Below are 11,252 nucleotides of genomic sequence, written 5' to 3'. Positions count from 1 at the left end.
AATTCTGTAACTCTCCGCAAACCTCCGGAAATTGAAGGGTAAACTGGTTCTGGCTAGAGCCGAAGGGACCGAGCGCAGAAGCGCGAGTCGAGCGCCAAAGGCGCGAGCAATGTAGAGGGGTCCGGGGGCATTCTCCCCCGGGAAATTTTGTATTTTCAAACCTTCAATGACGCATTTTCCTGCACTTTGATAGGCAAAATTAGGCGTAACGAAGAATTATTCATTAACGCTTAACGCTGAATTCAGGATGACAAATAACGTTTTACGTTGAATTAAAACGACCAATAACGCTTCACGAGGAATATACTGATAACGCTTAACGTTGAATTAGAGCGGGCCGGCAACGATTAACGGTAAATTGAAATAGCCCATAACGGTTAACGAAAAAGGGCATGCAGACCCTCTATGATGCATTCTATCTTACAAACTCCATGGGAATTGTCTGAAAAGACATGCGCACATGTTATCAGTTACATGTACTTCACACAACATAGCCTTCAAATTTACATGATTGAAATTAGTCCTCATGAATCTGGACCTTCAGCATCAGTCTTGCTGACCATCTCTGCCTGACCAGACTGACCCCCCCTGTCCTGCCTGTTCCCCTTGTCTAACATCTGTTCCACAGTGGGAGTGCTCTTGTCAGAGTGGGAGTCCTCAGTCACCTCCATGTTCTGCGTCATGGCTGACAGTTCAGACTGGAGAAGCCCTGTACCATAAGCCAGGGCCTCAGACGAAACCGAATGGTTGCCATGGTAACTAGATGCCCCTGTTGCCATGGAAGCTATAGCCTCTGGTTGGGCAACCACCACTACATTTGCTGTGGAAGACTGAGACAGTGTAGAACTCTGGGGCAATCCTATAAAGTTGATAACAGAAAGGCAAACATTATGTAGCTGCCAAAACTTAAAAGCAGTAAGACATGGTTTTCCTAACAGGCAAATACTAGTACATGTAGATGAAACATCATCCATTGAGTAGCATTATTCTTATGCTAGTTAAAGTAGAAGTGTACATCTGTATAATCATGAGCTATCAATGTGCATTGCATCAAGGTTATTTCAGAGCAAAAGTTGCTACCTTGTGGCTCTGCTGTCATGAGGTTGTGAGAGAGACACAGCTGATCAGCCTCCTGACTCTTGTCAGGCAGCTGTGTGGTGACTGTCACGATGTTGTCACTGCTGGGGTGGCTGAACACAGCACTGTCCTCTGCAGACTCAGAATCATCTAGCCCTGCAGAATATCAACAATGTAGTGTTCATCAACCAGCCACCTATTGTGTGGGGCTTGTGATTTTTGTTTGCCATCACACTCTGGAGCATATCCTTGCCATCAGTTATATCATGATTGGTTCTTTAAGGAGCCCAAGAGAAGCACCCTCCCGAGCAGGGTCAGTGACGCCGCCCAAAAGGGCTCCCGTCTCTTAGCCTGGTTACCGCAAATAGCGGAGAGGATGTAGGACTCGGGAGCTATAATAGGTTTGGTAACCAGGCTACCCGTCTCTAACCCTGCCAAATCAATGTGGATTCGGCACTCCAGACACGGTAGCCTATAATGAGCTGTCAGTCAATCAGAGACAAAGCTTTCAGTTGTGCAAAGCTAAAGGCAAAGGTCGCCAGGAACCCAAGAGCCAATCATGTTACGTCTTACATCGCCTCTTTGGGTTTTATGTAAAATGGCGGTAAATTATAATGTTGTGTTAGCCATGCAAGACTTTTTTGGCGTCAAACAGCTCACGAACACCAGAAAATCACGCTACAGGGACTACCGGTACTTCAGTACTCGATGGCCGAAACGTGTTTCTTAGGACAGGCGGAGGGAATGGCCTGTGTTACATGGGCTTTCAAGACGCAGCCAGATGGAGCAGGCAGCGACGGAGGTACGGTCTACTCAACTCAAGAGCGACGAGTCCAGCATTTGTGGCCGTCTGAAGACGACCTCATTATTGTAGTGAGTCCGCTCAACGCAATAATGAAAGTGTAATGTGACAAGCTGAGCTCGATGGGCCTGAAGGCAACTTGTCTTAGGTTATTATATATAAGGAACGCAGCCAAGCCGAAACAGGAGACAGTGGTGCGGCGGTGCCAGTGTTTACGTCCGCCATCTTGAATTTATATGATCCGGGTGCTGATTGGCTTGTGCCAAATAAGGCAAGCTCATTAATATGTATAGGCTACCTCATCTGGAGTGCCGAATCCACATTGATTTGGCAGGGTTAGAGACGGGAGCCCTTTTGGGCAGCGTCACTGACCCTGCTCGGGAGGGTGAAGAGAAGTTGAGCCTTCTTTTTCTCAAGTTTCTACATTATTGAGCATTAGATATGACATAATCAGCATGACATCTCCATATGAACTAGAACTGTAGGGTAGAAAGAGCCAGCTTCTCTACCCTGCATCCCCAAGATGTCCTCAGTCTGCCTGAGGCCCAGGCTAAGTCCCATGTCCTCAGAAACTGTGCGCTGGCCTAACAGCTCACTGGACTCCATCTCTCCTGCCTGGATGGCAAACAGCTGGGGAGGAAAGGGAGTGACACAGTATTGATATCCCGCATTGACTGCAGACACCTATCGCTCTGGTCCCCAAACAAAAATAACAAACAGCCTGGATACCAATACTACTAGGGTACTTGTTTGCTAACACTTTAGGCAAACACAGTCAAACTTGGCTACTGTGGTCAACAAACATTACTGAATCAGGAACCTCTACCAAGGGAAAGAATGGTCAATGAGAAAGAGTCAAAGCACACCTGGTGTTTTCTTCTATGAGTATTACGGCTGCCGCTCTGGGTGAACTGCTTCCCACACACCTCACAGGCATATTGACGCTCTCCTGAGAATGATTAAATGAGAGTTTCAAAATGAATTGTAGTCACAGTTCCTAATAGTAATACAATTTCAATGTAGCAAATTACTGGACAGATAGAGAGATCTGTGAATAAGAAAATAGAGTTGGGCATGTTGAAAAGTAGAAGAGGTTTAGTTGAAGAGAAGATTATACAATCAGTAGGAACGTCCATCATATAGCCATTTATAGGAACATCATCTCAACAAAACAGAGATTTCCTGCTTGCCTGAAATGAAGACGTCATACCTGTGTGAGTGTTCTGGTGCTTCTTGAGGCTGGAGTACTCTGTGAACCGTTTGTTACAGCCCTCATGCTGACACGCAAAGGGCCGCTCACCTACATGTAACAAATAAACTATAGATAACTGTTCTTTTGTAACTTTGGGCAGAGTAGACACATGGATATAAAACAGAAAAGGCATGACTGATCAGCAACAATTTTATCAGGCTATCCTCAGCACTTGCATCCATGATAGACATATATAATAGCAGTAAAGCTACATAGGCTACTATAGTTCAAGTGGTGTCATTACCTGTATGGGTGCGTGTGTGATTACGCAGGTTCTGTGCTGTTGTAAAGGCCTTGCCACACCCCTCCTCTGTACACCTGAAGGGTCTCTCCCCCGTGTGTGTTCTCACATGAACCCTGAGTCTCTGTGGTGTGTAGAAGGTGCTGTCACAGCCCTCAGCTGGACACCTGTACTGGCGCTCACCACTGCAGGGATACGAAAATACAAATGTACTAGTAATCATGTACAAATGTACTAGTAATCATGTTATTTTAGTGCTTAAATTAGAAAGGTTCAAATTGGCAAAAAGACATTTCAAAGATGCAATGTTACCTATTTGTTTTTTGAAATTGGGAGACAAGAATACATGCCGTACGTGTGAGTCTTCATGTGGTACTTGAGATGTGCAGGCCAGGTGAAGGTTCTGTCACATCCCACTGCCTGACACTTGAGGAGCCTCTCTCCTGTATGGGACATCTCATGGTACTTCAGGTGACTGGAGGAGGTGAACTTCTTCCCACAGAACTCATGGCTACATGCATGCACAGGTTTAGCTGTAGACAAGGTGATATATAGTTTTTTAACTTACAAAGCCCCATCCTATGTATAGCAATAAACTAAAATTCTGTACATTTGTTGTCTGTAAGAAAACATGTGCTACTATGAAAGTTGTGTGTTCTTCTCTTTTCCCATTAGTTTTCCATTCAATGCACACCTAATGTACTTGAAACTGAAACTCTATTTAAAAGTCCCCAACGTCCTCCAGTATGTCTATGACAGTGGAAAAACTGAAGCTACCAATACCTGCTGGTTTGGGCAAGGGAGCCATATACTGTGTGTTGGACATCTGGCCAGCCTGTGCCATGGCTTGAATCCTGAGTAAGGCTGCCATATTTGTATGCTGACTGTCTGTTAGATTGTCAGATGACTTTTGCAGCCCAGGGTTCAGAACCACCAGAGGGTTGGGTAGGTTCACCACTACAAGTCCAGTGTTCATGTCCACAACTTGTACAGGGGAGGACTGTTCCCTGACCCCAACTGTCGCATAAACAGTGTCATCCACTTTGGTTGGCTGTTCCACAGCATCATCAACTACACTGTCATTGGCTAACACTGCCTCTCTACACAGGACAACTTTTTCCTCTCCTTGAGCAGAAAGGGTGGTGGCAACAGACGTAGCTCCAAGCTCTGGTACTGAGCTGCTGGCAGCTGGTAGTGAACTCTGCGTGAACTGGGGATCTAAACATTCAAATCCTGTTTGTTCTTGGGTCCCTGATGCTCCATCCACAAGGCTACTGAGGGTCCTGATTGTAAACTGGTGCATTTTCTGTCCTTCTGCAGATAGCACAATTTGAACACCCTTCTCACCATCTCCTTCTTCAATAGTTACATTGTCCTTTTCTACAGCTTGTTGCATTTCCATTGTCACAGAAGTAAGGAGTAACTCCGGTGAAGTATACTGACTGTATGGATAATATTGGATATATAGGTGAAAACACAAATTGACAGTTGTTACCTTCAATATCACTTCTTCTAGTCACCTTGACACAGAGTTCAATCATCCAACCATCATTCTTAGAAACTATTCAGTCATTAGAAACTATTACTATTAGAGATCCTGAAATTGTTAAATGGAGAGATCTACTGAGTAAGGAATTTGTGATATTGCAGAGGGTCTGCATGCCCTTTTTCGTTAACCGTTATGGGCTATTTTAATTTACCGTTAATCGTTGCCGACCCGCTCTAATTCAACGTTAAGCGTTATCAGTATATTCATCGTGAAGCGTTATTGGTCGTTTTAATTCAACGTAAAACGTTATTTGTCATCCTAAATTCAGCGTTAAGCGTTAATGAATAATTCTTCGTTACGCCTAATTTTGCCTTTCAAAGTGCAGGAAAATGCGTCATTGAAGGTTTAAAAATACAAAATTTGAAAAATATGAAAACATCAGAAGGACCGACAAACACTCTCAACACCATGATTTGCCTCTCAAAATGCGGGAAATTGCGTTTTTGAAGGCTTAAAAATCCTAAATTTCCCGGGGGAGCATTCCCCCGGACCCCCCTAGATTAATCCATCGGTAAAACTGGGCAGACTGAAAAAATACAAGCTGACCGACGTCGACTCGGACTCCCCTTTATTTGTGGACGCACTCGGGGACCAGGACAGGTGGGAAACACAGGGAACACATACCTTTAATGCATGCTTCATTACATGTAAGGTATACGTAATTTTGTCAGTGATCACCTTTTCTCACAAAGCGAGATACCAAATCCAGTGCAGCTCGAAAAAAAGCCTGTCAATTTACCGTTAAGCGTTGCCGACCGTCCTGAATTTACCGTTAAGCGTTATCGTCCCTGCTGAATTTACCGTTAACCGTTGCCAGGACCCCCCCATGCAGACCCTCATTGCAGGCCCGATATTGCACGAGCCTTGCATCACTAGCAACACTGTGCTGAGATTGCAAAGAAAGTCCCAGATTTCACCATCAAAGCAAACTTTAACCTCCTTGATGAAAGTCATCTTTGGCTAATAAGCCAATCTGTCCCTTGACCTACCTAAAGTAATACATTATTAAAAAATCCCTAAGGGTTGGTGTAAACCTATGCAGTTTTTTTTAAATGTAATTGATGGATAAAAGGTCTTCTGATTGAACATAACATTTTTATGAAAAAAGGAGATTGTAAATGTAAAAACAAAAATATTGAGAAGTATTGCATTGATTTCAAATTTGGTCCTGAAATCTATCCCAAGAATTCAAAACCTGAGAAATGACAGATCCCATCACTGATATTATGTTACCATACCACTTACAAGTTACAGTGACCAATGATCACCAAACTTCTTCCAGAGTTTCTTTCAACTTTCAGTTTGTAAAAATACTGACTCCCATGTGACCATCCATCATCACGCTTCCCCATGCCCAATACTTACCTTAAATCACGTGTCAAAAACAACCGTGGAATCTTGCTACCAGAGTCCGTGTTTGTTTCATGTCTGAAGGACACGTGGGAAGTTTCGCTCCAAAATTCGAGGGACCAGGACAACTATTATGGTCTGCCAGAATATTATGGTGTACCGAAGGGTGGGAGGGCGAGTCCCCCTCCCAGGGTATGAAAATTGTATCACTCCGCCAACGGCATGCTTGTTTTTGTATGACCAAATGAAACCTGATTTTGCTTCATCGGAAATGTCGGAGATAAATTAATATGTTGCTTCTTATTATTTCTATCAGACAGGTCAGAAAAGATCATACATGGAACCCTCATTAAAAAACCAAGTTCTACTTTTCGAACTGCCCAATTACCCCGTGTATTTGACGGTAGCACTTCGAAACACCTCGTTGGAGGCAGATTCAAATAGGTGTTCCAAGACACGAAAATGTCTGTTTCTGTGTTTGCGTTATTTTTAAGCGTTGTGGTGTTGTGAAAGGTAAAATTACACACGCCCTACTTCTGCACAATGTCTACACAAAGGCAGACGCTCTCGCTGGTTCAAACCGGACAAAACTGGGCATTGCAGAGAGGAAAGCATGGTGGAAGCGTGATGGAAAAACCCAAACCTCCAACCAATCAGTGCCTAGAATTTGAAGGCGGGCTCTTTGAATCGGCATTTATGCAAATGAACCAGCCTTTGCCGAAGATGGCCGAGAGCACGGTCGTAAATGAACAAGGAGACTTTTGTCCAGTTTATTCACTAATGTAATGCAAGGATGATAAAATTACACATGCGAGAAGTTTCCACAGCATAAATCCTTATTCATCGTATTAGAAAAAGAAAATTTTGGTGCGTTGGTTTGGTACAAGGCGTCGGCAATCGTCGGTTGTTTTCGTACCTGATTATGTATCGTTGACGTTATGCCTGAGCCCAAACTGGTTGAAACCGGTTCTTAGGAACCAAAACTGTACATCGATCATTCACTATCAGAAGGTGGGTTTCAGAAATAAAGACGACTGTACAGCAGAAGCACTGTTGTTTACGGAGTATTTCTGACATGTTCATGGGTATTTAGTGACTTCAGGAGCCTGTTCGGCATCTTAGGAACGTATCACCATAACCCAGCACACCAGCTTTAGTTCCATTTTCCTGCCGGTAACCTTCCAGTTCAAACTGCCGTCAGCTGAACCTGGGGAAAGGCGGAAGTATTCAGGTTTGTATTTGAGGGTTAAACCTCGTTTTTAAGTGTTGTTGGACATCTAGTGATTTTTTATGGTCGAGTTTTGGTCTAGTGGGGTATAAAAAGTAGGTTTGGGCATGGTTTACTGTTGCACATGTACGTGTAGTTAGGGAACTGCCCCCTCGCCGTTCACGTGGGGAGTGGTGGCCGAATCAGGGCTAACCATGCACTGCTGGCGGGAAATGGTGAAATGGTTACAAGGTATGTTTCGAAATTCAATGTAGCTCACGACCATTGATTAATATAACGAACAATCTAACAAAAACACGTATACGATTGGTGCTAACATATATTTTTACCTTTGTCTTCCCCTTATTCACTAATATCAACACTGCAGTGAGTTGTAACGTTAATAGTAAAACTTATTTATTTATTAGTAACTAATGCCCCTACGACCGTCAATGTTATGGGACTTACATACATACATACAACTAATGCATTTAGCCCACGTGGGCAAGAACATGCAAATAAAGATCATTCATTTATTTTATTCAATATGAATTGTTAGGATAATGAAGGTGCCTGCCTTCTTTGTGCTCATTACTGATTAAAATTCAGTGTCTGTAAATGTAATGTATAACGTTAACTATCAAGTTCAATTACTAGTCTATTGCCATGTCCAGTTTTCTCCATTTTTTTGGTAGTATTGCTTTATTTCAGTTTGGCTTTAATAAATTCCTGAGCCTGCCATAAAATGAAAAATAGAAATAAGAATTGTCCTGGGGGCATAAATGTGTGTACAGTTCACTTCCACAGAATCCTTTACCATAATTTGTTGATACCTAGTGTATTTGTTTTGAAACAAGGGGAAAAAAGTAGAAGATGAATGATATGGATAGGTGTACTGTTCTAGCTCATATAGTCATAACTGTAAACATACCAGTAGACGGTACTACCGGTACAGCCAAGTCTGGTGCAGCCAGTCACCTCCAGTCATGAGCCATATTACCAGTACCGGTATATAAAAATGTCACAATTTTATGTAACGGGATTCAACAGAAGAGGCAAGTGTTATTTTCTAAATGACCATATTTCAATCAATACAAAATGAAACAAATTTTTAAAATTATAGAACAGATTACTAGGAAATGAACCATCTACTAAGTAAAGAGTTGTACCCTCCAAATTATCCTTTGTTTCTCCTGAGTATATTGTGTAAAGCCTATGTCATAATTTGCAGCTGAATTGATTAAAATTCTTTGTGTGCTCTACCATTTGTGATTTTAACTTGTGTATTCATTTACTATTACATGTTTGTACTACTAGTATCGTATACCCTGTATTGTATAGTCTCTTGTGGACTAAATTATGCTCATAATGGTCATATAGGCAGCAGGATTTGTCCATGTATTTAACTAATCTTAAGGGGAAATGTTATCCTTACAACCTTCACTCCACTGGCCAATGTTATTAACCCTATTTTTCTAGAATTCCACTATCCATAACCCCTTAGAAAAGCTTTACCATACACCAAGGACGTATAAGTAAAATGTCCTTGAATACTCATGTACCAGGGCAGCCAACCAATCTGTGGGGAGCAACCACTCCCCCTCACCCATGTCACCAACCATTTTCCTGGCAATCCCTTGAGTGGTTGCCCAGATTTATTTCTAAAGGTTGTTTGTTCCATACCCAGATATTCGAAAAGCAACAAAGCTGATGAACAAGAAGGCATGCTATGTCATGTGACTCCTCAATAGTCAATACTAGTATCTCCTAAATACATGTGTATGTTAAAAAAGCAAGTTGAGGTTGAAGCATATAGCCTGAGTGCCATCTGTTTTTGTTGCTCCATTGCACTACATTTTTTTTCAAACAGCAGAGAAACAAATATGGATGGTACCCAGGCTATGAAGCATGTGCTTGAGATGAAGAGTCGTGTTTTTTCAACATTTACTGGCAGTAGCCTTTAATTAAAAGCTTATTTAATTGATTAAAAGCTTGATTTAATCTTACGTAACGACATGTAAATTGACGAGGGTTATGATAACACAATGATCTATGCATCATGTGGCCAGACTGGTTGTAAATTGTAAACAGGAATCCAACCCAAACCAGTTTGAGCCAGTTCCTTGATGATCCCAGGGCATGTTTTTCTGTCAGGGTTTCCTGCACTGCAATCACGACAAGCTTTATTTTACCATTATTTTAGCTGTTTGACTGGTTACTGTGCTACTGTTAGGCAGAATGGAGAAGGTAGTAGGCATGATTGAAAAAAAAATACCCTTTTTTGCTTGTTTTGCATTACCCGACAGTAAACTGCCTGAAGCATAATAATTAATACATCAGTACTGGCATTAGGACCTTTATTCACTCGCACCCTCCGGGGTGGACCTGTGTTCTCACAGCAATAACAAAAACTCAGGTGTGGCTCTCTTCAAACATCGGACCTCCAGGTTAATGTCTCATTTGACAGAATTGAGGCCAACATAAACTTAAACCCATTTTAGAAGTTTGCATCATGTACCAAACTATTTATCACATTTTTACTCTCAAAAAATCGGAAGCTGGAAATGTAACCACAAAATATTATGACTGTCACAAAGTTTCAGTATCCCCTAATGCTGCTTGTTTCAGGAACTGAGCATCCATGGTGATCGGAAACATGACCACGGTTGTGGAGCAGGCTGCCAGCAAGCTGCTCAACTTCAATGAAAAACTGGACATTAACTTGCTGGATAATGTTGTTAGCTGTATGTACACTGGAGAGGGACCACAGGTAAGCACAGCTGTGCAAACAAATGAAGAAGAACAAGTATAAGTGAACTTGATTGTTCTGCAGAAAAGTTACTGGTTTTTATAAAAATTTAAGTTCAACAAAAAGAACCCTTTCTTACTGAAACCTACTGAATTACTGAAACCTACTGAATTTGAATTGATCTTCAGATGCTTACAATATATGTGTTCTTGATTTTGAGAGTCTTTACTGGCATGTGTAATACAACTTTAAAAAGAGAATCAAAACAATATCACTGTTTAATCTAATGAACTGCATCATGTATTGGTCAGCAGCAGCGTATGGCTCAGGAGGTGTTGACCCATCTGAAGGAACATCCTGATGCTTGGACAAGGGTGGACACGATCCTGGAATACTCACAAAACCAACAAACCAAGGTCAGTGCCTTTCATTGGCAGAGTTTGGCAGAGTCAATGAGATATTGTTCAGCTAAAAATGGACAGGCTTGGTATAAACTATTGTACGTCTTTCCATGTTGATAGGTTTGACAACTGAGTATTTCAGTTAACTGTGTGCAGCCATAGCAGTTTTAGTACTGCATGTGCAGGGCCAGAAATAAGGACCTTGGTGATGAATAAAGTGAACACCATTCTTAACATGTTGACAAAACTAATGAAGAGCTAGCCCTGTAATGTGGCTTTATCAAAACCTGCTGAGTGATGCCACCTGCTAAAGTAGACCTCAAGGTGGACTAAATGTTGTACAGTCAAACAGTTGGTATATTCAATTTTTTGTTTAAATTCTCAAAATCTTTTTCCAGTATTATGCTCTGCAGATCCTGGAAAATGTCATCAAGACAAGGTGGAAAGTTCTACCACGCAGTCAATGTGAAGGTGGGCCAATTATATTGTGTCTTGCAGTCTTTTTGTGATTTACATTTTAAGTATTGTTAAAGTTGTAGGCATGGTTACCTGATACTGTTTTACTGTTACAGGCATAAAAAAGTACACTGTTGGGTTGATCATCAAGACATCACAGACACAGGA

At 41.9% G+C, this 11,252-nt stretch overlaps 2 protein-coding genes across 2 annotated transcripts in view; one reads left to right on the top strand and one right to left on the bottom strand.

Annotated features, from left to right (window-relative positions):
• Positions 1 to 327: 327 nt before the first annotated feature.
• On the bottom strand, positions 328 to 6,609 carry LOC109471106 (zinc finger protein 76-like). The gene is made up of 9 exons (XM_019770318.1): positions 6,287 to 6,609; positions 4,156 to 4,814; positions 3,728 to 3,905; positions 3,376 to 3,557; positions 3,090 to 3,179; positions 2,746 to 2,828; positions 2,389 to 2,509; positions 1,081 to 1,233; positions 328 to 859 (listed from the first exon to the last, which is right to left on the bottom strand). Exons 2-9 carry the CDS (start codon positions 4,772 to 4,774, stop codon positions 525 to 527), a joined length of 1,761 nt encoding a protein of 586 aa, XP_019625877.1. The 5' UTR covers positions 4,775 to 4,814; positions 6,287 to 6,609; the 3' UTR covers positions 328 to 524.
• Positions 6,610 to 7,016: 407 nt separating this feature from the next.
• The window catches only part of LOC109471107 (exportin-1-like), a 19,174-nt gene continuing 14,938 nt past the window's right edge, over positions 7,017 to 11,252 (top strand). Inside the window, exons 1-5 of the mRNA XM_019770320.1 lie at positions 7,017 to 7,502; positions 10,107 to 10,248; positions 10,539 to 10,643; positions 11,027 to 11,099; positions 11,201 to 11,252. Of these exons, the coding sequence (XP_019625879.1) occupies positions 10,120 to 10,248; positions 10,539 to 10,643; positions 11,027 to 11,099; positions 11,201 to 11,252 (359 nt within the window). The 5' untranslated portion in view covers positions 7,017 to 7,502; positions 10,107 to 10,119. The remainder of the gene's footprint in view (positions 7,503 to 10,106; positions 10,249 to 10,538; positions 10,644 to 11,026; positions 11,100 to 11,200) is intronic.

The sequence above is a fragment of the Branchiostoma belcheri genome, unplaced genomic scaffold, assembly GCF_001625305.1.
Source record: "Branchiostoma belcheri isolate BF01 breed outbred unplaced genomic scaffold, Haploidv18h27 scaffold24, whole genome shotgun sequence".
Classification (NCBI taxonomy): Eukaryota; Metazoa; Chordata; class Leptocardii; order Amphioxiformes; family Branchiostomatidae; genus Branchiostoma; species Branchiostoma belcheri.
Note: the sequence above shows the minus strand (reverse complement) of the source record. Positions and strands in the feature narration are given on the sequence as shown.

Excerpts from the sequence above, each read along its gene's own strand:
- LOC109471106 (XM_019770318.1), bottom strand. The coding sequence starts at position 4,774 with ATGGAAATGCAACAAGCTGTAGAAAAGGACAATGTAACTATTGAAGAA. Across the intron at positions 2,829-3,089 it reads GCACCAGAACACTCACACAG|GAGAGCGTCAATATGCCTGT; the intron begins GTATGACGTCTT and ends AATCATTCTCAG. Across the intron at positions 2,510-2,745 it reads CTCATAGAAGAAAACACCAG|CTGTTTGCCATCCAGGCAGG; the intron begins GTGTGCTTTGAC and ends TTTCCTCCCCAG.